Below are 26330 nucleotides of genomic sequence, written 5' to 3' on the forward strand. Positions count from 1 at the left end.
TTAGAATACAGTGGGATGAATGAATGACCGGATCTAATCTGGGTCTCTAAATAAAATGGCTTTAACTAAAATCATTGCATTGCAAATACATGGACTGCATTTGCAATGGGCCTGGAAATTTATGGAGAGCGGCCTGGGTAACTATGTAAATGTGTATGTGTGTGAGACACTGTGTGTGTCTACCCCTCACCTCCAGGATGATGAACTCATTGGAGTCCCGGGAGCTCATGCTGAGCAGGAAGCCTGATGAGGAGCGGGTTCTGATGAGGAACTGAGCATGTGTCCTGCGCGGACTGATTCCTGTTCGCAGCTGGTACCTGAGCATGCTCTCCTTCTCAAAGGACCACTCAGGAAGCGCTAAAGTGCACACAAACACACACACACACACACACACACACACACACACACACACACACACACACACACACACACACACACACACACACACACACACACACGCATTAGAACATGCTAGGAAACTGTTTAACACAAAATAAAAATAGAACTCCTCTATGAAAACTCCTTTTATAGCATCCTCTATGAAAATAAAGCTTTTTAATTATGTGTTTAAAAAGGCTGTTGCTATGATACTGTATGTTGTTACTAATTTTATTACTGCTACATTCATTGTGATACCTCTAATCAGAACAACTAAAAAAAAAAAAATTAATGCTACAAACTTGTACATTTTAAAACAAATGCCAACTCACCGTTGTCACACTTGTGTCCGCTGTATCCGGGGTGGCAGTCACAGCTGAAAGAGCCCCACTCCCCAAGGCACTTTCCACGCAGGCCACAGGAGGGACCTCCCATCGTCATACACACTCCATCAGTCAGACTGCACCCGGGGGCACTGTTCATACTCTCCGCTGCACTGCTCAGGTCATATACCTGTCCAAGGACAGACACACACACACACACACACACACACACACACACACACACACACACACACACACACACACACACACACACACACACACACACACACACACACACACACACACACACACAAATGAGTCTGAGTCAGCACTATGGGTGACCTCCCTGGTGTATATTGATATGTCATATTCTCCAATCCTGAGACATAGAGGTTAGTCTAATTTACCAATCTTCCACATTGCCCCAATTAAGTGTAAGATACTGACAAGATTTTTGAATGTGAAATATATCCATCAAGCTACATAGACTTATACAATTGTATAATTATGTGTCAGCTGGCACAGCTGGTCAAACTTCACAATTACGCATCCAATTTGGGCATAATGGTAGGACATTTCTCTTGAGATCATCACAAAATGTCACGCAATGCTGCAACCTTCTACAAAAATGTCTGACATGTCAGAAAATAGTCAGTGTGACTCAGACTTGTCACGAGGTGGGAAATAAATCCCTCACCCACACGCTGAAAGATTGTCACTGATGAATAAGATGGGGGTAAAGTGTATGCATGGGTAAGGACGGGTGGATCCAGTCAGATTCCTGTTTGATTCTTGCTAGTGTTAGATAGCTAACCTGCTTACTCACACCTGCATGAACTGTTCCACAAGCCTTTGTAGAAAGAGAGGAAATCTGTCATGATTTGTATATGAATACCATCATATGTATATGAAATATCATATATTTATAGAAGAGCCTGTGCCAGCTGATATTTGATAAAACACAGGCTTCTTTAGAGTGCTATAAAGCCAGTTAGCTTAGATTTTTTAAACTGCTGCTTCTGTAAAAATATTGGGCACCTCAACATAATTTGAGAAGACGCTCACGAGCAAACAGATGCCCATGGTGCTCTAGTGTCACTTTTTATTAAACTGTTTCACTTTGATTACCATATTGCTATTAAAAACAGAACAGCCTTCACTTTTAAACATAATTAAGCTTCATTTAATAAAATATTTAGTTCAGACGTCAATACTTAGCTTCAACCCTCACAGCTGAGTCAGTTTGTAGAGAAAATCCAGGATGTGTAATATCAGAAGTGTGTGTCCTTGTTGCTAGATTTTATAGAAAATGATTCCTTTATATGAGCTAATGAATGCTTTCTATTAACAGTCAGATGATGTAAATGACAGACATTTGCGTCTGGCAAATTTTTTTTTTTTAATTCATGACAACTTTGTCTGGGTGAACTTTGACCTGTGAAGTCTTGTATGCGTATAGAAAGGAAGTTATTGGTCATTAAATTATGGTCTTGTTATTCGGTTAAAAAAAAGAGAAGTTGTTTATTATGCAGTAATGGTCACACCAGATATTTGTCTTGTTGTTTTTTAATTGCTGCTTAAAGAATAGTTTCCTTTTTGCTAGCAATGTTAACACTGTTAAAGAGAGAAGTTCATGAAATAATTGAGATCATAAATAAATAAGTAGAAACTGTGAAATCTCCACACCTGGGTGTCCACCACCAGGTTTCTGATGCAGCCCACAAACCCTTTATAGTGTGTGTTTGTGTGACGCAGTGGATATGTGTCCTTCACTCCACCAAGCTGTAGAGGCTGATTCAAATTTAGGAATCTACAGAGAGATGAGGAAAAATACACAGTGGTGACATAGACTGTAATTTATAAACCAACTAATATTAAGGACATAGCCAATTTAAAATTTAGTACATTTACAAATTTATCTCCAAAAATGGTGAGCATACCAGGGGCGACTGTAGCAAGGAAAAAATCTCTGCGATAATATTACAAAGAAACCTAGCAAGGAATTAGAATCAGAAGGAAACCCATCCTCATGTGTGAGTCACATAGTGAGATTGTAAATAATATTTTATTTAAAAAATGTTCAAGTATTTTTATTTTAAGTTATCATCTGTAGGTGATGAGGTCTATAATGCAAAACTGTTCGCGTTAATTACAGCCCTAAAGTTATCATAACAATTGCAGTTCAAAGCCATCTTTATGATTTCTAAGTGATATCATCTACAGAAATCTCATATATTACTGTTCATGTGTGGCCAACATATAAAAGGTCGTATTTACTTAGTACACGCTCTTGTGGAAAAAAGAAGCATGTAACAACAATAATAAACTGAGAACCCTTTATTTTACCTCTCATTGCCTGGAGTATGTGCAGACACCTTGCACACTGACTGGTCTGTGTCAAACATGTCCACTCCCAAACCGTCCACTTCATTCACCATTGCACCAGAGCAATGGTCTACAATCAAGTATACCTCCTGTAAAATATATTTACACACAAAGTAAACATGAAGAGTACACGACTGTATTTACACGAACTAAAAACTTCAGTGATTTAAGTGCATTTAACTTGTGAGTATTGCAAAGATATGATAATCTGTCATTTGGCACTCTATAATTATACACTGCTGGAAAATCCAGCCTGCGCTGACCAGCTCCCAGAACTTTAAATAAGCTGAATAAAGCTGGTGGACTTTGTAGCTCACAATGATGACAAACGGACATAAATATTAATTTTGGAAAAGTAAATTATATACATGTTACCTTATATAAAATAATCTGTTCAGGTATTGTATTAAAAATATACATGCTAGGGGAAGATTTAACTTGAAAACATATTGCTCCATTTTTAAAAAAAATCATAACCCTAACTGCAAATTCAATATTCAATAATACAGATTAAATGTAAGATTACCAGGAAAAACTAGACAGTCATATGCTGAATCTGACTTTTCCCTAGTAATCCTTTTCACTTCACCTTTGGCCCAATTTACATAAAACATTTATTTTATCTTTTATTAGACTTTTCTGAGATCTACATTTGTTTACATTAAAAGGCAAATAAAAAAAAATACACAACTGATATTTGAAGACTGTTTGTCAGTTTTCTGGCTCCATAGTATCATCTTTCCTTGACAGATTTTTTTTTAACATGAACAAAATGATAAAAATATATGATTTTCTAATTGCCTTAATGTAGTGCTATCTTCTAAACAGCATGTGTATGACATTGCTCTGATACGTGTAATTTAGCCAGAACCTGGACAGACCAAACTGGATTTTTCTGCAGTTCTGCTTGAATTTATTCTAGTAAATAATCTTTAATCTGTGAGGCTCTAGTCCTGGTCCTACCTTTCCATCACTGATGATGTCAAGGTGATGCCAACGGCGGTCAGACAGAGAGGCGTGCGCAAGAAGCTGCAATGTGACCGTGCCAGAGCCGTGATTAACACTCAACACTGGGATACCTTTCTTCAGCTCTAGAAAAGACAGAGATGACATCATTTTAGAGAGAAGGACAGACATCTGATGATGAAACACCATGTTGGATTCCTGAGTTCTCAAACTACTAAGTGAGTCAATCTATCACTTGTAAGTGTGTTAATGTCCTGACCAAGCCTCTCCACTGTCAGCTCTTAATGCATTCTCTTATATGCTTCAATGCTGATGCTATTTCTCAATTCCCCCAGACTAATTCATCACACCCTGACAGCACATCGAGTCCCGTACCGTTACGGTTTGAGCCAGACCCCTGGTGGCAAAAAATGTTTCCGTACAATCAATTTGTGGTCCAGTTCGATTTTTTTTTCTACAATCAAGACAGCACAAGGCCAGCTCGATAATTAAGTGCCTACAGGCAGCACAGAGCATACTGACAATCTAAGCTGTTTTAAGGCCTTTTCAGGTTACACTCTTGAGTCATATGAGGTCAGGGCAGAACAGAGAGGACAGCATATGTGCAACGTTTGACCTTTATTAGAAGGCCTTGTCTCTTAACATACTTGCCCTTACAGTGCTGACCACAGACATTTCCATTTAGATCAATTCATCACTAAGTGTTCATCCTTCTTCATCATCATCATCATCATCATCATTATCATCAACATCATCATCATCATCATCATCATCATCATCACATTTATTGACTCTTTGGCCCACAGCTAATTGTTAAGGAAAATTAATTTTCTGCATAGCCAATGTACAATCCCTCAATCATAACGTTATCGATTGCTTTGTCATGTTTTTCATTATTAAGATTACAACTCACTGGTTGTTCATTACAACAAGAAATGAAAACAATGCAGGGAATAAATAATAAAAAAAAAAACCCAATATGTTTTGGCATTTGGGTAAAGTACCAAGTGCAATGAAGTCCCCCTTGTCTCCGGGGTGGTGGACACCGAGGGGGCCGTTGTACAGTAGCAGGCCGTCAGTTGACTCTGTGATGAACTCCAGAGAGATGTGGCTCTTGAAGCAAGGCTTTATGGGAGGGAACCAGGCATAGCCATCTCCCAAAAATGTGTGCCTAGTCTGCTGGCACTCTGGCCCGTCAAACAAGGGTGGACACTGACAACTAGGAGAGGCACAGTTTGCAAGAAAATATTGAGCATTTGATTATAATATATATATAATTGTATTATATATTTAGTGTGATTAATAGTGTGTTTAGCTTATATTACAACATATAAACATATAAACACTATCATAAATGTGTCTAATTAAATGTATAAGGACTATCCTAAAATATTAAACACTTAAAATAAAAAATAAAAAAAAAGATTATTAAGCCAATGTTAAATATTCCATCAGCTTTGTGCACTGTGCACTGTGATATATCACTATGTCAGTACATCACATTGTCCACTTCTGAGATATTACCTGTAGCCCATTTCTGTATCCACACAAGTGCCTCCATTAAGACATGGGCTGTGAGGGTAAGAAGAGCAGGACATGTGCTTGCTCTCTCTGGCCAAGCAGCCACACAGAGCTCTAACTGTGGCTGAGACAGAAACCAGGGAAGTGTTCCCACCATTCAGAACAGAAGGAGTGTCACTAAACGTCACCCTGCTGGAACAGCCACCTGCGGGACTACAGTCTGCATAGTCACACTCATCCACACCCACCTGGAGAATGCTCACACCGAGAGCAGACTCCAGCTGAAAGACACAAAAAGACACAGATTACAGATTAGTGTATTGGTAGAGGAAGCAAGAAGCATGCAGAAAATGAAATGCTGATGACATTACAGTATTGAATGTTAGGATGGTTGACCCCATGTACTGTTTGTTTGTCTTCTTCTCTAACTTAAGGCGTATAATGATATATCAGAGGTTATAAAGTGGCAAAAGATATTGACCCTGAGCAGGTCATGGTTAAAAATATTCCAGTTCCTAGAGCAGACGTTTCTGTAAATCACACGCATTTATGTACATTGTACATTATGTACATTATGTACACCTGAAGGCTCCTTATAGAGGAAGAAAAGAGCTTCCACAAACACATTTACACATCTTTAGTTTGATTAGTGAAGTGACAACAGGGCTTACTAAAAGGTCAATGATAAAGTATGACTTCAACAGTAACGTGAATTAGTGAAGTAATTAAGTAATCACTAATGGTTAAGGTAAACAGTTAGCAGGTCACAATTCAGGCATGTTATATAAGCAGGAAAGCTGATGTAGTTGGACTTTCACAGATTGTTCCAATGTGAAACAGGTTTACATCAGAAAACAAGAAAAGGAAAGACTAGAAAGAGACATGAAAGAGAGAACTCAATTTTCAATTGCGGTATCCAGCTGGTTGTGTGTGACAGTGAACATCACAGTCCACTGATATATACCAAGGTATAGAGTGACTGACAGTGTAGTCTGGGCTCCATGGAACACAATGAAGGTGCCTTATAAAATCACATATCAGCCCTGAGTGTGTGTGTTTGTGTGTGTGTGTGTGTGTGAGAAAGAGAGAGAGAGAGAGAGAGATAGAGAGAGAGAGAGAGAGAGAGAGAGAGAGAGAGAGAGAGATTGTCTGAAATCCATGTCCAAGGGCAATATGTCACTTTCATTACAAGCCTTTGTAAAACTTTCAGAGCAGCCTCCAACACTGGGCATAAACAAAAGTCAGAGGCTTCACGTAGCTCCCACTCACACCTGATTTACAGATCCATTTATTCACTCCCTCTGTCCCTCCTTCATTCCCTCCCTTTCTGGCTCACTGGCCATGGCTGCACAATGCTGTGATATACCTTACAAGGCCATGAAATATTCAGAATGCCTCATGACAATCTCTGTATTCGTGTAAAGTGTTAGTAGCGGTCTGTGGTCATGTGAGTGAGAGATGTAAATATGTGTTTCTATATATGTGAGTGTTACCTTGATCTTATGCATAGCCATATTGCCATGCAGTTTCTCTGGTTTGTAGTAAGGTGAGCCATGGGCAGCAAACCACAAGCTGAGGTGCTGCTGAGTGGAATGACTGCCATTGGCCAGGCTGAAGATGTGCACTTTATCCAGATCTGTCTGAAAGACTTCAGAGAGCAGACACTGCAGACGCTCATACAAACTCTTGTCACCATCAGAGACCCTAAAAAATTGTTCTGCTGTTACATCTGCACACAATAAACAACAAAACACAGGGTTATGTACACCAATACTGACTTCAGAAAACACTTAATGAAGAGGTATGTCATTCTTAACAGTCTGGTAAAAGTAACTATAAAAAGTCAAAACAAGTGGTATTATATTACTAAACAAGTGGTATTATATTACAACCATAAATTAACATTAATTTATAACACAAGTTGATCCACGATCTCTCTCTCTCTCTCTCTCTCTCTCTCTCTCTCTCTCTCTCTCTCTCTCTCTCTCTCTCTCTCTCTCTAATATTACAGGGGTAGGCATCAAAATCACCATTATCTAACTAATAAACTGAAAGAGGTTAGATAGGAATGTGATTATAATGTTAATAAAAATAGATTCTATGCATGTGAAAGTTAAGAAATTAAAAAATATCCCCCCTGGCTCCAATTAAATACCCAAATGTATGTATTTGAACAACATGGCCCATTTTTAAAAGTTTATAAATTAATAATTAAATTAATAATCTATATTGAGGGATTTGTCATGTTTTTTAAATGGATGGACTGAAAATAGAACCACTGCTCTACAGCATCTGTATCATACATACATACAAGAATCGTTTCCCTGCACCAAGAAAAGTTTTTGCTTAAAATGGAAGTCTAAGGGCAGTAATTGCGACTGACAAACATTTGTGTGAAATACATAATGTGGAATATGTTTATGAATTCCTCAGTCAAAGGCAAAAGCACTAAATCTTTATAATTCGTCCTTTCAGAGATGAGACATTTTTAGAGGAAAGAATTTATGGTTGTATGTTAAGAACGTAAATTCAAACCCCCTTGTCCTTAGGCCACCATAGTTTTCTGTTTTGTTTTGTTTTTCCACATTTTGCATCAGAATTCTTGACATAGACTACATGTGCAGTGAATAAAGGTTAGCTTGCATGCACTGGTGTGTCCTTGCATCATCATCATCATCATCATCATCATCATCATCATCATCATCATCATCATCATCATCATCATAATGACTGACAAATGGAAACAGAGATGTTTCATAGTTCTGTTCAGCACACTGAAGTGGAGGTGAATGTTGCAGTGGATAAACAGGAGTTAAACCACGCACTGGAGAAACGGAGTGAGCCAGCATTGAGCAGCGCCTCCTCCTTTAGCTCCCTGACTGTAATCTGCACAGTGGAGGTGACATCAGGCCAACTCTTATCGGCCACTCGCACCTGTAGTCTGTACGTCCCAGCTGGGGTGCCACTTTTTATGCTTAGCTGACCAGAGTTCTGGTTCAGGATAAACTGCCTGTGAAACAAGAGAGAAAGATAAAGAGAGAGATGAAGTGAGGACGTGTATATATTGAAGGTGCAGTAGTGATAAAAACGCAACAGCTAATTAAACAAAGTAGACATTTTAAATTGCCTTTCAGCATCTTTGACCAGACATAATAATAACTAAGCAGTCCCCATTAAGAGGCTTTATGTTTTCGTGTTTCCATCACACCCTCTGTTTCTTCAGCCCTCATGCAGGGCCACCATCCAGACTGTTGGCATTATAAAATGTCAGCTCTTCACCTGTTAGTCCATGTCCCTCTTTCACTTTTAAAGAGACAGCAGTCACTGGCACACTTCCTCCCTGTCTCATGGCGATGTCCTTTAGTACAGCCTAGCACTTCAGCTAAACACAGGCACTGTCAACCTGGACAGGCTATGCAGAGTCCTGACCCAGATTAGAGAAGGTCAGCATGGTAATATAACAAATATGTCACTGCTGTACCTTATATGCCAAAGCCGTCTCTATGGATATATCTAGAACAGGGGCATAGAAACCTTTCAATCTAATCAACAGGATCACCTGATACCTTCTAATGAACTAATGAAATAATGAAATTCACTGGAAGTCCATGTCCTAATCATAATGACCATGTCCCATCTCGGTTACAAAAAAGTATATTGTTCGAGGCATACATTTCTATCCAAAGCAAAGTGTATCTTATGGTACTACCCACCACCACTACTCATGGTTTCCATGGTACTGCTTGATCATCCGCTATATAGCCATTGCATAGGATGAAGGACATAATATTTTTTAGTGAGAATTATAAAATCACCCATCTGAACAAAAGCTAATTTTATTCTCAGTAAAAGTAAACTTTCTTGCCAATTAAACGTGAAAGGTTTTACACTCAGCTTATTTTTTAAGAGTAATCAACACTTCAAACCTGTAGCAGCACTGTGAGTGCTGGCTCAGGAGCTGTGATTAGAAAAAAACTATTTTTTTGGTTACTTTGCTTTCTGTCACTGGCTGACAGCCAAAGTGTACATCAGTGCTGTAAAATGTATAGAAATAATTGTAAAGTGTATGCTACCTGTTACCATAGAGGGCATAGTATTTAGTATGCAAGTTTGCAATTTAGTGCATTCTTTAATATTTGCACTTTCAGTATTATTACTGGGTGGAACATAATGGCACATCATACTACTACATGTAACCAGTAACATATTGCTCAGCACATTCTATTACCCCTTTTTCTTTCTTATTATTTTCAATTCATTCTTTTTGAACAGAGTTCTTTAATTTAGTTTAATTTTATGCAGTCTAGAATGATTGTCCAAGTTGAATCTTGAATCTTGTAGTCCAGACCTTAGCACAGTACATCATTTAAAACATGCATACTATTTAAAATGTCATCTAGAGCTGTTGCCTACACCTGACACACCTTTTCAGTAAAGAGAGAGAATAACTATTATACAACTTGAACCTGATGCATTCAAGTACATAAAATTCCTTTTAAAGAAGAATATCTACAAGAACATCTGTAATCTACAGTACAAGAATATCTGTAACATATCAAAAAGCATCCAATATTGATCAATAGGCAGTAGAAATGTACATTTAATATTATGCTACTAACATCAACAATATGATGCAGGTATTACAGAAGTGTTTAACTGTGTTTATCAAACTGGAACGACACACCAAGGTCGCAAAACTCACACCGGCTGGTGTTCAAATTAGAATTTAAAAGCTGGAATCATGTTCACCTAACAGCAATTGAGTTCCATGTGGCTAGTGACCTCCAGCTCCTGTGCCAAATGAGGTAATTACCCATCAAGTAAGCAAATGAAAAACTGCCAAGGCTGAAGCGATGCTGCGTGTGCCAAAACGTCATGCCACACAGGGCTGTGATAAACTGATAATCTATTCATGTGTTACTTATTCTAATTAGCAGGAGCAAACACTTTCCAAAACACCTCAAGAAGGCTAATTTTGGAGAAAACTATATACAAAGAGACAGGCATCATCTCAGCAGACTGCGCGTGACATTTGTTATGTGTATGAATATTGATGCATCTTTTTCCTTAGTTTTGAGAGGTGTCATGTCTGTCACAGCTTGTGGAGCAAGCTCAGTATGTAGCTTGCACTATTTCATGTGCTGTTCATTAGAGTTAAAGTCTGTCACACCTCAATTTTCTAATCAACCACATAAATCTGTGTCTCAAGTAAATTGGGATCTCATTGTGATTACCCATTAAAAACATTCACAGTACAAGATGATATCCTTCAATTTGTCTTGCTTTTTTTTTCATCACTTTGAGTGTCACTTGTCAAATTAAAAAAAAACAACAACAATATACCTAGAAGGTCTGTCTTCAAATTTGTAAACCTTTTCACTCCAGTCATCAATGTCAGGGGATTGAACTTGTCCAAGTATAGTAGTAGGAAGAGTACCTGCAGAAAAAGCAACATACATCATTATATTAAAAGTCACCTCGCACAGACTGCAATACCTGAGGATATGTGTGGTTGTGCTTGTGTGTGAGGAAGGAGAGTAGAAAGACTCATTCCTATCTTTTTTTTTTAGAAGAAAATGCTCATTGGCAGATATGGGCTTGCTTAAGCTGCAGGGTAGTGGGGCAATGCTATTAGTTACCACTTTTCCAAAGGCAAAGGAGAAAACTTCAATCCTGTTAGGCATGAAATAAGCAGCTTTTAAAATGACTGCTTTTTATGTGCCTGTTAAAACTTACACATGTGTAATCTGCATGTGTTGAGCTACACAATGGGTTCTTGTTAACAGAAAACTCTAAATATACATAAAACCCAAACCATATTTCTGACTAAGGTTCATGACGAGCCAAAAGATGATGTTAAATACTAGATAAATGCTGTAGAATTTGACTGTAAACACTCAAGCAAGATAATGTATCAACATTTCACCGAAACATACCTTCATAATTGTAGACTATAAACTCAGAGTGTCCAGGTGCATGTGGGTGATCATTCTTATCTCCAATTATGATAGTCAATGTACTGGTGGAGCTCATTGGAGGAGAGCCACTGTCAGCCATCAGAATTGGAAGTAGGTACTCTTTCTGCTGTTCCCTATCAAAGGTGCGAAGGGCTGTTATCATGGCACTGCCATTCCGCAGATCAGTCAGGTTAAAGTTTGTGGCATCTGAGGTGATCATCAGCAGCCGAATGGAAAAAGGACCTGCATTAGGTGAACTATCTCTGTCTATGGCATGGAGCAGAGTGGAAGTGTCATTCATATGGACAAGCTGTGGTGCAATGGTGTTCTCCCATACAATGGGGCGATATGGCACTTCAAACTCAGGCCCATTATCGTTAACATCCTGTACAGCCACCAGAACAATAGCAGATCCAGTGAGAGAAGGGTTTCCCATGTCTGTAGCAAAGATTATCAGCCTGTGTTGTGATACCTTTTCTCGGTCCAAAGAGTCTGCTACCACCACCCAGCCACTCTTATCCACCAGGAACTGCTGAAAAGGGTCAGACTCTGGGGCAATGCTATATGTGAACTTTCCATTCTGCCCTGAATCCAGGTCCATGGCAGTCACTTGGGCCACAATGGTGCCCAGGGGAACATCCTCAAACATGGACCCTGCATCATAGAACTGGGGAAAGAACACAGGTGCATGGTCGTTTGAGTCCTCCACTTGTATGACACAATATGCCAAGCTATAGAAGTCTGCATCCTCCACTTTGACTGTAAGATTGAAGGTGCGCTCATGGGGCTTTTCAAAATCAATCTTTTTCTTTAGCCGCACTACGCCCTGTCGATTCCCCTTGTCTGTCTCAATAAAGAACTTGCGGTCCTCATCTCCACCTATGATGCTGAAAGTCATCACAGAGTTCTCTACCTCATCCCCATCAGTGGCAGCCACTGCCAGAACTTCACTGTTAATATCCAGGTCCTCTGCCATGGTGGCCATGTAGACTCTCTGTGTGAACAGTGGAGGGTGATCATTCACATCCGAAACTATAATCGTGGCTGTTCCTGTCCCAGAGAGGCCACCTCCATCCCTTGCCTCAACGACTACCAAGTAATGGTCCTCCACCTCCCTGTCCAAAGATCTCAGCACTGTATAGATAGTTCCTGTAGCTGGATTGATGGAGAACAGGTTGAGATTTATCTCATTACGGACATTCTGGACAATTCTGTAGGTGAGAACAGCATTCTTGCCAGTTTTAGGGTCATCCAGGTCAGTGGCCTGCATCTCCATAATGGAGGTGTCAGCTGGGGAGTTCTCAGGCACATGGCCCACAAAGCATCCTTCTGAGGCACACAGGAATTGTGGAGCATTGTCATTTATGTCGCGTACCTCCACTAACACATCAGCAAAGCCAGTTAGGCCATCACCGTTTTCATCAGTGGCCAACACTAGAAATCGCCAGGCTGAACGTTCCTCTCGGTCAAGACGCTTTTGGGCATAAATCCTTCCGGTGAGTTCCTCTATAGTGAATTCACTCCCAGCACCCTGCCCATGTAATGAGTATCGGACTGCACTCTGGTCTGCCTCCTGGTCTGGATCTGTAGCTGAGACCTAGAAAATAACCAACATTAAGTAGGTGGAAATATATTCCAGCAACCCTTTATGCAAAAGATTAATACACACTGTAAACATGAATAGAAAGTGTTATACAGTACATAAAGCTACAAGACCAGCATCCTTCGTCTCTGAAAGGTCATTAAGAAAACAAAGAACTCCAATATAAAAGTTCCCAGCAGTTTAGTATATTAAATCAGAAGGTCCACAGTCCAAGGTTAAAAGTAGCTTGTTTATACCTACTGAAAACTGTAAATTAGCTGTATGTACATTTGAATGTTCAGCCCCCACTCACCTCCAGCACAGGAACAGGCAGCTCGATCAGCTCCTCCATTACACTTGTATGATATTCTGTCTGACTAAAAATAGGTGCTTCATCATTTTGGTTGATGATGTTGATAACCACTACTGTTTGGTTCTCCCATTTTCCATCTGATGCCACCAAGCGGAGATGGTAGCGCTGCACTCGCTCATAGTCCAGTCTCTGGGCGATGAAGATAGTGCCAATCTCTGGCTCAACATCAAAGGTGCCCATAGTGTTTCCTGAGGTAATTTGGTAGCGCAGCTTCGCGTTGGCACCTGTTAAAGATGTGCAATGTGTCAGAACTTTGTATGGGGTGGTGGCTGTGTAGTTATCTCGAGATCAATCTATGCTTTTTGGATTACAAGCAAGTTTAATGGTGCAAAGGTATAGGTTGGATTATGAGTTTTAAGTGGTATTATTTAATTGTAAAAATGTTTGCTCACATTGACATTTTGTTATCCAGAAAGGTTAAATGTTTCCTTAGGTACTGTGAACAAGCTGTTTCAGCACCAGTACTAATTAACCTTCTAATTAACATCAGCAAACAGAAAAGCTAAAGGTTTAAGGCCACCAAAGAATGCCCTAAAGGAAAATTATTATAACTTGTCTATCAGACTTTGTCATAGCTTTGATTAAGGCTAGCTCCTATGTGATGAAAAGGTGATGTGATGAAAGTCTCCACATTAGTTTATGGAAAATCTTTAGATGTCTATAAAGAGACTTTCTTTTAAGTAAATATAAAAGTCCCAGCACACACCCTCACCATCACTCCAATTAAATAAATTTTTTTTTTAACCTTTTTTAGCTGTGTATACAAACATGATTAGTTCTGCTATTAATTTTATTCTCACCTCATCATTAAATCCCATACACTTGGTGTCACACAATCACAGGTTATGCTATACTTTAATGTTACAGGAATTTTCCTATCTATCTATCTATCTATCTATCTATCTATCTATCTATCTATCTATCTATCTATCTATCTATCTATCTATCTATCTATCTATCTATCTATCTATCTATCTATCTACCTACCTACCTACCTACCTACCTACCTACCTACCTACCTACCTACCTACCTACCTACCTACCTACCTCCCTACCTACCTACCTACAGTACCTACCTACCTGAGATGATGTATAAAGTGTTTAAAGAAACTTGTGTTTCTGTGTATGTAGAAACTTAAAAAAAGGTATCCTGTCTTTGGGCAACCAGCCTCTTTGCCCTGCCTACCCTCCATACAGAGAAAGGAAAACAACTTTTACTCTGGCTCTGTTTACCAGCCTGGATCAGATTTTATGAGACAAACACCATCTGTGTGTGATCTGAGAAAATGTGTGAGAATTTCATTAAGATGTGTTGTACTCATCCTGGCCCCAGACATCAGGATTGCGGAGCATAATGTGTTCTGGCACTTGCTGGAGGCATCTCGAGTGCTTTTGCCCAAAGCAGTTTCTTTAATGACCAGCTGGCTCATATGCCGTATTTCCCTGAAGCACTATGGATTGCAAGACCTATACACTGACACCCTGCGCTGCATGCCGCCTAAGACTGCAAAGTAACACAGCATAGTTTTAAAATTAAGAATGTATCTACTAAGGTTTGTAAAACATTTAATAATTAATATTTGTGCATCAGGCAATTATGATCCACCTTTTGATTACAATCAGAAAAATGTTAAATTAACTGTATGCCTTGTAAAGAGTGGCACTAAGCACCGATTTGTATTCCTGCACATGACAAAACTGAAATATTAGCTGTCTGGAGGAACCACGCTGTCCATCCAACACAGTAAGCTATCTTGACATCTTCACCTCTATGCAATCTCTACTGTCTCATCCATAATGAGCTTTTAGCCACATTCACTGATTGCTAGTATTCTCCCCCTGGGCTGACCCCTCCTTTTCTCTTGCTTATGGTGGCTACATGCCACACCATATTTGTCAAACATGTGTACCATATTTAACAGGTGAAGCTCTGTCATGATGGCACGAGCCCTAACAGCTTTGCATGTTTGTCTATGATGACAGATGAGCATGGGTCACCTTCTGTGCAAATGAGAATGGGAAACATCAAGCACATTAATCTGTTAGTGAACCATCAAGGAATGATGGGACAGAAGTGACATGGGGCAGAAAGGCAGATTAACATACTGTGTGGGACAGTACAATGACCTGCCTCTAAAACGGTCTCACTCAGATGAACAGGAGCAATGCTGGCAGTATCAGCACTATATCTCACAGGCTTTGTGCCTATACAGGGTAGACTGTTGCCTGTTATCTGCTTTATGTAGGCACATTTTCCCTCTAGGAGCCTGTAGGGGACATGCACGTTGTATAAACTAAACCATAACAAGAAGAAATGTATGATCCGAGATGAGTCAAGCTCCAGAATGAGGCCAAGAGTGAGTGATAGGAAATCTTCCAGAAGTCATGCCTGATCAGCAAGCCAACAGTTTAATAGGATTGTCTTATGTTCTATGGATTATCTTTGGTTAATACCAATAATCTGCCTGCCTAGACACCTGTGCCAAGAGCGTAGTAACATGGCTGAATTTATTATCATAGTTCTTTCTTGTTAAATCCACATGCTCTTGTCAACAACAGATTAACTCTTGAAAACACATTTTTTCAACACCACCAGAGTGGAGTAAGTAATACAGTATGATACATGACTCTAAATTCTTTGTTGATGCACTCTTTGAAAATTCAATTCAAATAACTATAGATATTTTCACAAAACACCTTTATACAAATCTAGATGTAGATTAAGATGCATAATGAGTAAGCCAGAGGTAACAGTAACATGAAAAATCTCCCTGATATGACATGAGAGGAACATATCCTTCTATGTGACACCTAATAGTTAGATTAGAGATCATAACGTTCTACAGTTGTATGCTATATTAAAAAATATATCAAAATTTAAACAAAATGTGTTGAAAGGATAATCAACATGATCTGATTGTGAATGAGAGTCCTGGAATAACCACAAGAATGTCTTTACAATGGCAATGTCTTTACTAATCTGTAATATCCAGATGAGATTATCCTGAAGCAATGATAGGGAAAAAGCTGTTTCTGGGAAATGCAAATATTAAGCTTGATACATATGAAACTATCCACAGCAGCAGACAATGAAGTGCAGAAAGCTCCAAGACGATGTAGTGTTAGAGTACTCCTTGGGCGCAGCTACAGACTTACCAAAGCACTATTCCATGTCATGGCATATGTAGAAGCTGTCTACTTTATACAGGATATTATGTTATGAAAATGAGTGCTTGGTAAAGGTGAATCTTTGCAAAGAATCACAAATTTTGTTTTCTCTGGTTCTCAACATCCTTCCCACAAAGGGTTTACCTGTCATTACAGCAGCCAATATTATTTATTTATTTCTTTTGTAAAACAGCTTGAGACAAACAAAAGAAAGGCGCCAACATCAAATAGCTACCTCAGGGGCCTGAATGTGTCACTCCCACAATCACCATAGAGATTTGCTAACAAGCTCAGTGGGGAAAAATGCATTTTCCACCTAGGTTTACCTCACACTATGATTATTTTTCCAGCCTCCAGCTGTCAAAAATAACATTACAGATTCATGCAGTATGAGAAATCCACATTAAAAATCAGACAGGTGACAGTATCCGTAAATAAGCTGTGTTCTGTAGGGAGGGCCTAAAGCTATCTCACCTCTAGACTAGCATATATGGCAGGTGCAAATTGTTCTACCAAATAAAGTTATGGAACAGGGATGCTTTTTCTGGTGTTTCCATCGTGACAGAACTCAAAGGTCTTACCCTCATCTTCATCATTAGCAGTGACAGTAATGACTACGTAGCCCACTTCTTTGTCTTCCTCCACACTGATCTCGTATACAGGCTGAGAAAAAGCTGGGGCGTTGTCATTTACATCTGTGACAAAAATCCTGACATAGGCTGTATCTGTAGAGAAGGAGAAAGTAACTCAGCCATTAATGTCATTGAGTAGTAATAAGGATTGTGGAATAAGGACTATGCATAGTGAATATATAGTGCCCTTTTATTCTACATAACCTTAGGCACTCAATATATTTACAGAATTAATGTTAGTGACATTACTGCTCTGTTGTTATTGCTGAATATAGGGATGTAGTTGAATAATGAGTAATCACTAAATTAGCATACCTGAGTTGGGTTGACCCTGCTGTCCAGGCCGGGCTGACTCTGAGCTGTCCTGGGACTGGACCTCAATCAGGTAAGAGCTCTTCTGTTCACGGTCAAAGGTGGCTCGTGTGTGGATGATGCCTGTGTATGGGTTAATGCTAAAGAACTGAGAGTCTCCACTCTGGTCCTTTAGAATGATGTAATTGACCTTGATGGAAAAAAATATATATAATTTTGGCATGTTATGTAAATAAGTAAGAGTACAGTTGTAAAATATAACAATATGATTAACATCATGATATAAATCCATCATACACTTTATTATTATTATTTTTTTTATAATTATTGTAAGTTTTCAGGGTATTTAGAACTTCCTTGGTACTCACAGACATTAAAACTCTTTTTGTTCCAGCCTTCACCAGTCATGTGGGCATAAGTCCAAATTGTCAATATTTGTTTCTTTCCCTAATCATTTATTTACTTGTCCATGCTAGAGAAGCAGCCCGATGTCATATCATTTGGAGTTGGGCAGGATACCAGACTTATGCTACTATCATCCCCATAGCAGGCAACTGAGAATTGATGAGCTTGATCTTGAACAAATTAATTAATTAGTCTTTTTAATTGAGAGATGTAGTCTGGTCTAAAAGCCAGGGCCTGACCATTCTACTCTAAACACTAAAAAAAAAAATATTGCCTGCAGGACTGCCACTGAATGTTTTTTGTGGAAACGTTTGGTTTTATTTTGTGTTTGAAAATCCCAGGAGATCAGCAGTTCATTTTGAATACTGGCAACAACACATTTTTCCCCAAGACTGATGTTTGATATGAACAATAACTGAAGCTCCTGACCTATATCTGTATGACTTTATGCATTGTGTTGCTGCTGCAAGGGTTTATTGAATGGGCAGGTGTACAGCTGTTCCTAAGTGCTAGTTAATGTAAATGGTTATAATCTGTCGCACCTGCCTGTATGTACAAACCTCCACTGCTTAGCAACCCAATTCTGAAATCCTTCTCAGTACATGCGATAATTAAAAAAATAACTATAATTAGTTTTGAACATAATATGCATACATATTCTAAATATGTAACACTACTGAGAGTAATCTATTCAATACTTGCCCACAAGGCCTTGGCAGGAAGTTAAAGCTTAAACTCTTGGTGGGATGAGATCATTGTGTCCTCAGCATGCAGGAAAGAGACAGAAGTGTTCTTTTCCAAACTGTTAGCATAGACTGAGACCATGAAAATTAATTCCCACCTCGATTCTGAACTGAGCTACAAATTCATCTGTCATAATTCAACAACAAAAAAAAGGTGTCTCAGCAACAAAGTGATGCATGCACAGCTGGAATTTGCTCAGTGGGAGATTACCATGCCATGAAGACCAGAGTCCAGGTCAGAGGCTGAAACCTGGGCCACTGATGTGCCAATCTCAGCCCCTTCAGGTACTGTGGCTTCGTACGTGCTCGACATGAAAAACGGAACATTGTCATTCACATCTGAGTGAATAAGAGAATGTGAGTGAGAGAGAGAGAAAGAGTGAGTGATTGAGTGAGAGAGAGAGAGAGAGAGAGAGAGAGAGAGAGAGAGAGAGAGAGAGAGAGAGAGAGAGAGAGAACACAATCTGTTATGGCTGTACAGAGCTCACACATATGACATACTGGACACTACAGATTTCATAATGATGTGCGACATGAATAAAATCCCCCTATTTCTCATGAGTGGAGCAGTGTGTGCTTTCCACATGAGAGTGGCAGCTGAGAAGAAGGCTGCTAAGTTCACAGCAGGCAGGGGTGGTGTGTGGGTGAGTGGCTGTAAGAGGAGATTGGCTCTTCCCTGCAGAGCGCTGATTACAACGTCTCTCAAATGAGCTTTCTGAGAGCTTTTGTCTTCCTTTCATTCCATTTCAATCTCCATTTTCCCCCTAATTAATGCTGATGTGGTCTCAAGTGTTGTTCTTCCCTGCTGAAGATGCTTACTGCTTCTTTGCTGCCCTATCCTTAAATGTACACACACTATCCTACTGTTTTTATTATTTTCAGTACAGCTAATACTTGCTATGCATACATGTAGACCACAAAAAATTTTGTTTAATCTGGAATGTTTAGTTTTAAATAAAATTTGCTGTTTTAAGAAGCACTTTTCCTTATTTTGACAAGCCAAGTAACCCCAAGTCAAAACTGGTAGATATTCCTTGATTAGTTGGGACAGTTAGTCCCCACAAAGATATAAATACATGTCCAATGGCAATAAAATGTGATTCTAAATCCATTTTACGGTTCAGACTAACAGTCTGTCATAGCTGCCAGTACCTGTCTTGGTGTTAAGTTAGTTCTTACCTGTAATGTTTACATAGACAGTAGTGAAAGAGGCTAGTGGAACTGCTGCAACATTCTGCACACGGACACGCAAGGTGAACGAGCGAGTGGTCTCATAGTCCAGTGGCTCAGCTACTAGAATGGAGGCTGAACTGTCCCTCCGGTTGGGTTTAATGTAGAAACGCACAGGCATGTTAGTCTCTGGAACCTGACCCTCTTCCAGGTTATAGGTCACACGTGGATCACCAAGAGGAGAGGTTGCTTTTATGGTCTGTGAGAAGGAGAGAAAAAAGTAGTTTACTGTTTTAACTCCAAGCAGGTAGACTCTATTTAATTACCTGCCAAACCTAGCGTATCTATATATTCCTGTCTGTGTATGTGGCTAGAAATAAATCCGTGTTTGTCACTCTGACAATGCTGTTTGTTTTTGCACCATTGTATGTAAAATCTAGAAACTGTTATTTGTGAAAATCCCAGGAAATCAGCAGTTTCTTAAATACTCAAACCAACCCATCTGGCACCAATATTCATGCCATAATCAAAAGTCAGAGATATTTTTCCCCATCCCGGATATTTGATGTGAGTAATAATTCACTTCACTGCTGCCACCTGGTAGATTGGATAACTGATTGGGTATCTATCTACCTGTCTGTGTATGTGGCTGGAAATAAATCCATGTGTGGTTTCTCTGGAACAGAATGAATGGCAGTCTGAACTAATTGAGTGAAATCTGCTTGGACGTGCTGTAATTGTTCAGGGAGGTGATTTTTTTTTTCACAAGATGCATTAATGACAAACCATAGGTGCTACCTAAAAGTGCCACTTTTGCTTAAGTTCATGGAGGATAATTAGCATTATATGTGAAAGGGCATTATAAATCAGCAAAAATGTCAGTTATAGCACTGCTGACTACAGCGCATGAATTCATTAGAAACAGCTCACCTTTAATCCATCTAATTTCCTATTGAATTCATATTGACATTTATAGAGTAACTTTCTGCTGAAAGAGTCTCTGGACTCCCTCCTGATCAAGCTTCATCTCCATTTCACCCCCTTACATCACTCTAAGCTAAGGCGCAAAGAAACAAGCGTATCCACAAGCATAATAAGGGGACAGACACCAGTGTAACACACAGCTAGGTTCACAGATTGGTAAAAATGACATTTCACAAAAATTTTTTTGTTTTTTTTGTTTTATGATTTGAATGTCTACCAGGTTTAGGTAAAATTAAACAGGGCAGAGTTTTTAAAACATTAGTAAGAAAGTCTGGAAATTTGTTCTATCTGTGAAAATTCTGACCAATATCATAAATAAACAGACATGATTTTGTGTGTCTCATCATCATAATCCAAGAAAATACCGAATTCCTACAAGCTGATATTTAACTTTAACATATCAAGGCTTCACATTCATGGTTTCACATAACAGAAAACCATTGTTCTAAAATAAATGTTGGCAGAATAGAGAAATGGTTCACTTCATAAATTTCTGAAGCATGAAAAGGGGTGAAGGAAATAGTATTGAAAGTATGATACCAAGTTTGGTTTGGGAAAATGCAATTAACAGCTGCAAACTGTCTGTAGAGAAGCTGTAAGTTGTCTAGCACAAGGGGAAAAACATTTTACCCTAAACTACTATCAAACAACTGACACTGTAAAGTAAACACATTCCAGTACAGTGTAGACGAAGGGCCCAGCAAAGCCAACACTGGCCCAAATAAATGGAAATAAAACTTCCAAGCCATCTATGGAAGTGCTGTAATGTGACAAATGTGTAATGTGGAAAAGACAGTTTGAAACCAGGCCAAGTGAGTCAGAATAAAGACAGAAAAAATATGAAGAAGCAAAGTGTTCAGAGTAGTCAGAGCACACGCGTTGAGGCAGGCATGATATCCTCCATGGTCAAGGTTCTGACTGACTCTGGCAAGGACAGGGTCTCAGCTGAGACACAAAACATGAACCTTAAAAGCTCTGTGGCTTGTGCTTTCTGCTTTCATGGCTCTGACATCAGGGATGTTCAAACTTCAGGCTGACCTACTCACTCACCTTTCCTGTCATAGTCAGTTTGACAAGAACCCGCTCCCTTGAGACACATCAAGTGCTCCGGAACTGACAACTAACTCGAAATGTTAAACAGTGAAACCAACAGAAATTTGGCCAGCCAACAGAGTAGGGATTCAAAAGAATATAAATATATTTCTATGACTGAAGAGATAACGTTCTAAATTGTTACACATACACACCGCCTCTTCACTTTATTAGGAACACCTCTACACAAATCCAGTTATGCGGCATGCAGCCATGATAGCCTCAGATTCCTGCTCATGACTGACAGAAGTGTAGCCCATTGTGGTCTCTGTATCCCATCTACTTCAAGGTTCAATACTTTGTGCATGCTGAGATGCTTTTCTGCTCAGCACGGTTGTAAAGAGTTGTTATATGATTTTCTATGTTACTTCCTGGCAGATCAAACCAATCTGGCGATTTTCTTACCACCAAGCTGTTTTCACCCACAGAACTGTCACGCAAGGCTTTTTGTATTGTCTGATTTGTTTTTTAACAAAGCATGCCAAAAAGTTTTTATGGGTAACCATAGAATGCAACAAATATGACATGCGAGCATACATTTTTTAACTTTTAATTTATGTGCAAAAAGAAATAAAACTTGTGAGACAAACAAAGATGTGTTCATTAACATGAATGTGCAGTACTCAGCAATGTATTTATAACATCTTTAGTAACTGCCTGGTCAGGGTTGTTTACATTAGTCTGTATTTATTAGGAAATGTCTGGGGTAAATAAAAGAAATATTGCAACTGTACAAAAGACACTAAAAAATCCCAGCACGTATCTCTAGTTGAGAACAATTATGAGCTGGGTTTAAGGACCTGTCAGAAAAATAATTCACAGACCACACTGACAGTACTGTTATTTTTTTTTTTTCGCATAGTGTTTGCAGGGGTAAATTGGCACGGTTCATATTTCATTAAAAAAATACAGTGTGGTTTAAGCTTCACCATCTTCTGGTTTGGGAACTAAATTCAAACACAGAAATGTTTATTTGGAGCACTTAATTGATAAATATGGTCAATGCTATTAAACAGAGTGATTCGTTTATTTTGTGAAAATAGGTGCTGTATGTCACAGAGCTCTTGATAAATTCATTAGTATCGGATGCTGTCACACACAATTGCTTAGTGAGCAAGATTTACCAGTGGAAAAGCAAAAAAAAAAGTCTTTCCTGATCCACCAAAAATATTGCATTTTTTTTGTTTTTAGCACAGAAACACTGAATGCTTGTCACTGAAGGCAAGTGTGGATTAGCTAAATTACGAAATTTGAGAAATTGAATCTTGGCTGACCTGTGAATCAATACATGATTAATATTCCATCTGAGTTTAATAGTGAGTAGCATTGTGACTTGATGAGAATGATATCCCCATTATGGCCTCCGTGTACAAAAACAAGGCCCCTTAATTATTTCCTCAAGGCTTCAATTACTGCAGTTGAAAATTTGCTAATTGTCATTCCTTAGGATGATTCCACAACGAGCCGTCTGATATTTACATTTTTAATTAAGAAAACAGATATGCAGTTGATAGATGGCACAGGAAGAAAGAAAGAGAGATGCACTTGGTGCACAACAAGGCAGCTTGGTGTACCTAATGAATGCATTATACTGTTTAACGAGCCTAATTTGTATTTAGAGTTCTAAGGATAAATTACCATGAAGGCTCCCAATGCACGGAACAGATCCGAACAGTCAGTTTCTTGACACTAGGGAGTAAACCATGCATGGAGAGGGATACAGTGGAGGGGGAAGAAAATATCTGTAATTGCGCTGAAGTGCTTTGTTGTTCAAGTAATATTACCAAGGATCATGACTATGTACAGTACATGTGTGTATGAGGAAGTTAGAGAGAAGAGATGATAGAATGCTCAAGACATAAACTTTCTACATTTTCTACTTTTCGCAAGTTAATTTGCAAATATGCTGATTATGAAAACAGAATTCTCTTCTCAGGGTGAATCAATTTAGCATGTCGTCTAATTTTGATCCATTCAACCATGGTTATCATGTACTAAAATCTGAATCTGCAGAATCTAGCTACTAAAAGATATTACTGTACCTTGAAATCTATCCATTAAAACATATCTTGAGAAACATACACAGAGTTGTTCTGCTGCAGGGCTTCAATGGTTAGGTTCAATAGATAAGAGCTGAAACTGGAGATTGGTGAAGACAGAGAAGAGAGAAAGCAAACACATGATAAATGGAAAAGCTCAGATTCTACAGTTGTTTCCTACAGGTGTTATCTCTATTAGCTAGAGTATGAGTGTGGACACAGATGTCAGCACACATTCAGTGTATTCGAGCCAATAGTAGCCACCACATCTGCAAACTAACATACCTAAAAAAAATTTCTTGCATTATGAAAGACAAATGCCCTGAAACACACACACTGTAGGAATGACAATACTGAGATAGTGATCTTTTTTATAATTTATACTTAATTTTTATAAAATATATATATATTAATAATATGAAGAATATTTTAATGGTGGTGTTCATCAGGCATATAAATGTGATAGACAATACTGTGTTTACTGTATGTGCACAGTTAAAAACACTACATCTCCTTTAAAAAAAAACCTAAATCCTAAAATTAACCACTACTAATATTACTTAAAGTCAGAGGTTAATATTCATTCATCTTCAATCCCTGCTTTATTGACATTGATGTGGATCTGGCACCATACACCAGGGACACGTGCGTTAAAGCAAGAATCAACCCTGTGTGTTATGCCAGCCCATTTCAGGGCACCATGTTCACCAGGTACACACTCATTCATACCTAGAAGTAATTTAGCCATTCTTAGAACACAGGGAGAAAATATGAAATTCCACACAGAAATTAAGGTGAGTTAATTGTTACAATGCTGCCCTTAATAAGCATTCAGCTTTCTCTGTATTACTGTATGATTTTATATGCTTAACATACACAGCATATAACGATAGAAACATAATCAATTATTAAGTATGATCCTTGATGTCAGATCTATAAAAGCGAAATGTGCTTTAGCAAATGGAGACCTGTTTTTAGTCTGATTTGTCTGCAATGATTACGGTCTGAATATAATAATATATATTAATATATATTTTAAGACACGAAAAATACATCTTTTTTGATGTTAATGGCATATCATTCTGCTCTACATCTCTTTTCAAAGACTCAGAAAAGATGACAACTGTGGTCATACAGAAGCCAGAATACAATCGTAACAATACAAACAAGCTTTTATTTTTAAACATTCTCAGTAATCGACATGTCTGTTCAGTTGGGATGTCACAGTCAAATTATGACACTTCAAAGACCTTAAAATGCCTAAAAATGGATTTCAGTTTCAGAGAGACCATCACTTACAGCTTATGTTTAAACCTAAACAAAACCAACCAAAAAAAGGCCATTATGTTGTATTAACATGACGTTCACATATTAACTAAGTGAGCAGATACACAAACACACCAGAGTCAGCTCAAATTCGTCGTGAAAATGAAACAAAGTTGGAATAAAGTTTAAAAGCCTGTTAGAGTCGAGAAACTTATTTCATGTGCTGTTTGGTGTGTAGGATACTGTAAGGGCCCTTCACTCACAAGTCAGAGGCTCAGCATTAACAGAAATTTGTAATTACACAGTGGTTCTGGGACGAATAAGCTGATCAGAGATGCCATGCTCAGAGCTCTAATATGGAATACATTTTAATCTCGAAAAGTAGTTAACATGGTCTGTGTGTAGTTGTGAGTGTTTCCATAAGGGTATATAATTAGAGAGATATTTTCATGCGTGTAATTATGTATGTCTGTAAATCTGACCAGAACTAAAACCCAGGGAACACAAAGAAGTGTACAGCATGAGTAAGAACCTCATTGATATGGAGATTAAGCGTCCGCAACCATGGCTCGGCACAGTGTAATTAACACATCAGATTAGTGCTGCTAAATTTAAACAACAATCTACCTGGGTACATGGTGTTGGAGAATGGTGGAGCGGGGAAAGATAGAGAGAAAGAGTGATAGAAACAGAGAGGGATGTGGGAGGGAGAAACATCAGTATTAAAATATGGAAAGTATGATGCATGGATTAGACCAGGAATCATTATCCATGGTAAGAATACTCTCTAGAGCACCAAGAGAAGAGAATGCTGTCAGGAAATAAATATTTTAATTAAATGTTCTTCTATAGCATGATCCTGAGAATAATTAAGAGAATATTGTATGTCTTAATGTACCGGCTGTGTGATAGTGTTTTCTTTATTTTTTTAAATGTATAGCCAAGACATTTAAATTGATAGCAGATGTAGCTTAGTGATAGCAAAATATAAGTAACAGGGCATGTGCAACCTAAACCTTACTTAGTAGGCCAAT

The 26330-nt window shown here is 38.6% G+C and overlaps 1 protein-coding gene across 1 annotated transcript in view; it reads right to left on the reverse strand.

The window, feature by feature from the left end:
• si:dkey-22o22.2 (neural-cadherin) overlaps positions 1–26330 on the reverse strand; it is a 110536-nt gene that overhangs the window by 6232 nt on the left and 77974 nt on the right. The window contains exons 13-28 of the mRNA XM_027149987.2: positions 19925–20174; positions 18957–19084; positions 17601–17787; positions 17235–17378; positions 13426–13709; positions 11510–13127; positions 10917–11010; positions 8399–8583; positions 7067–7302; positions 5577–5854; positions 5057–5271; positions 4050–4177; positions 3048–3175; positions 2388–2511; positions 711–891; positions 191–357 (exon numbers count right to left, since the gene is read on the reverse strand). Coding sequence (XP_027005788.2) covers positions 191–357; positions 711–891; positions 2388–2511; positions 3048–3175; positions 4050–4177; positions 5057–5271; positions 5577–5854; positions 7067–7302; positions 8399–8583; positions 10917–11010; positions 11510–13127; positions 13426–13709; positions 17235–17378; positions 17601–17787; positions 18957–19084; positions 19925–20174 — 4347 coding nt within the window. The remainder of the gene's footprint in view (positions 1–190; positions 358–710; positions 892–2387; positions 2512–3047; positions 3176–4049; positions 4178–5056; positions 5272–5576; positions 5855–7066; positions 7303–8398; positions 8584–10916; positions 11011–11509; positions 13128–13425; positions 13710–17234; positions 17379–17600; positions 17788–18956; positions 19085–19924; positions 20175–26330) is intronic.

Source organism: Tachysurus fulvidraco, chromosome 3, assembly GCF_022655615.1.
Source record: "Tachysurus fulvidraco isolate hzauxx_2018 chromosome 3, HZAU_PFXX_2.0, whole genome shotgun sequence".
In the NCBI taxonomy this organism is placed as follows: Eukaryota; Metazoa; Chordata; class Actinopteri; order Siluriformes; family Bagridae; genus Tachysurus; species Tachysurus fulvidraco.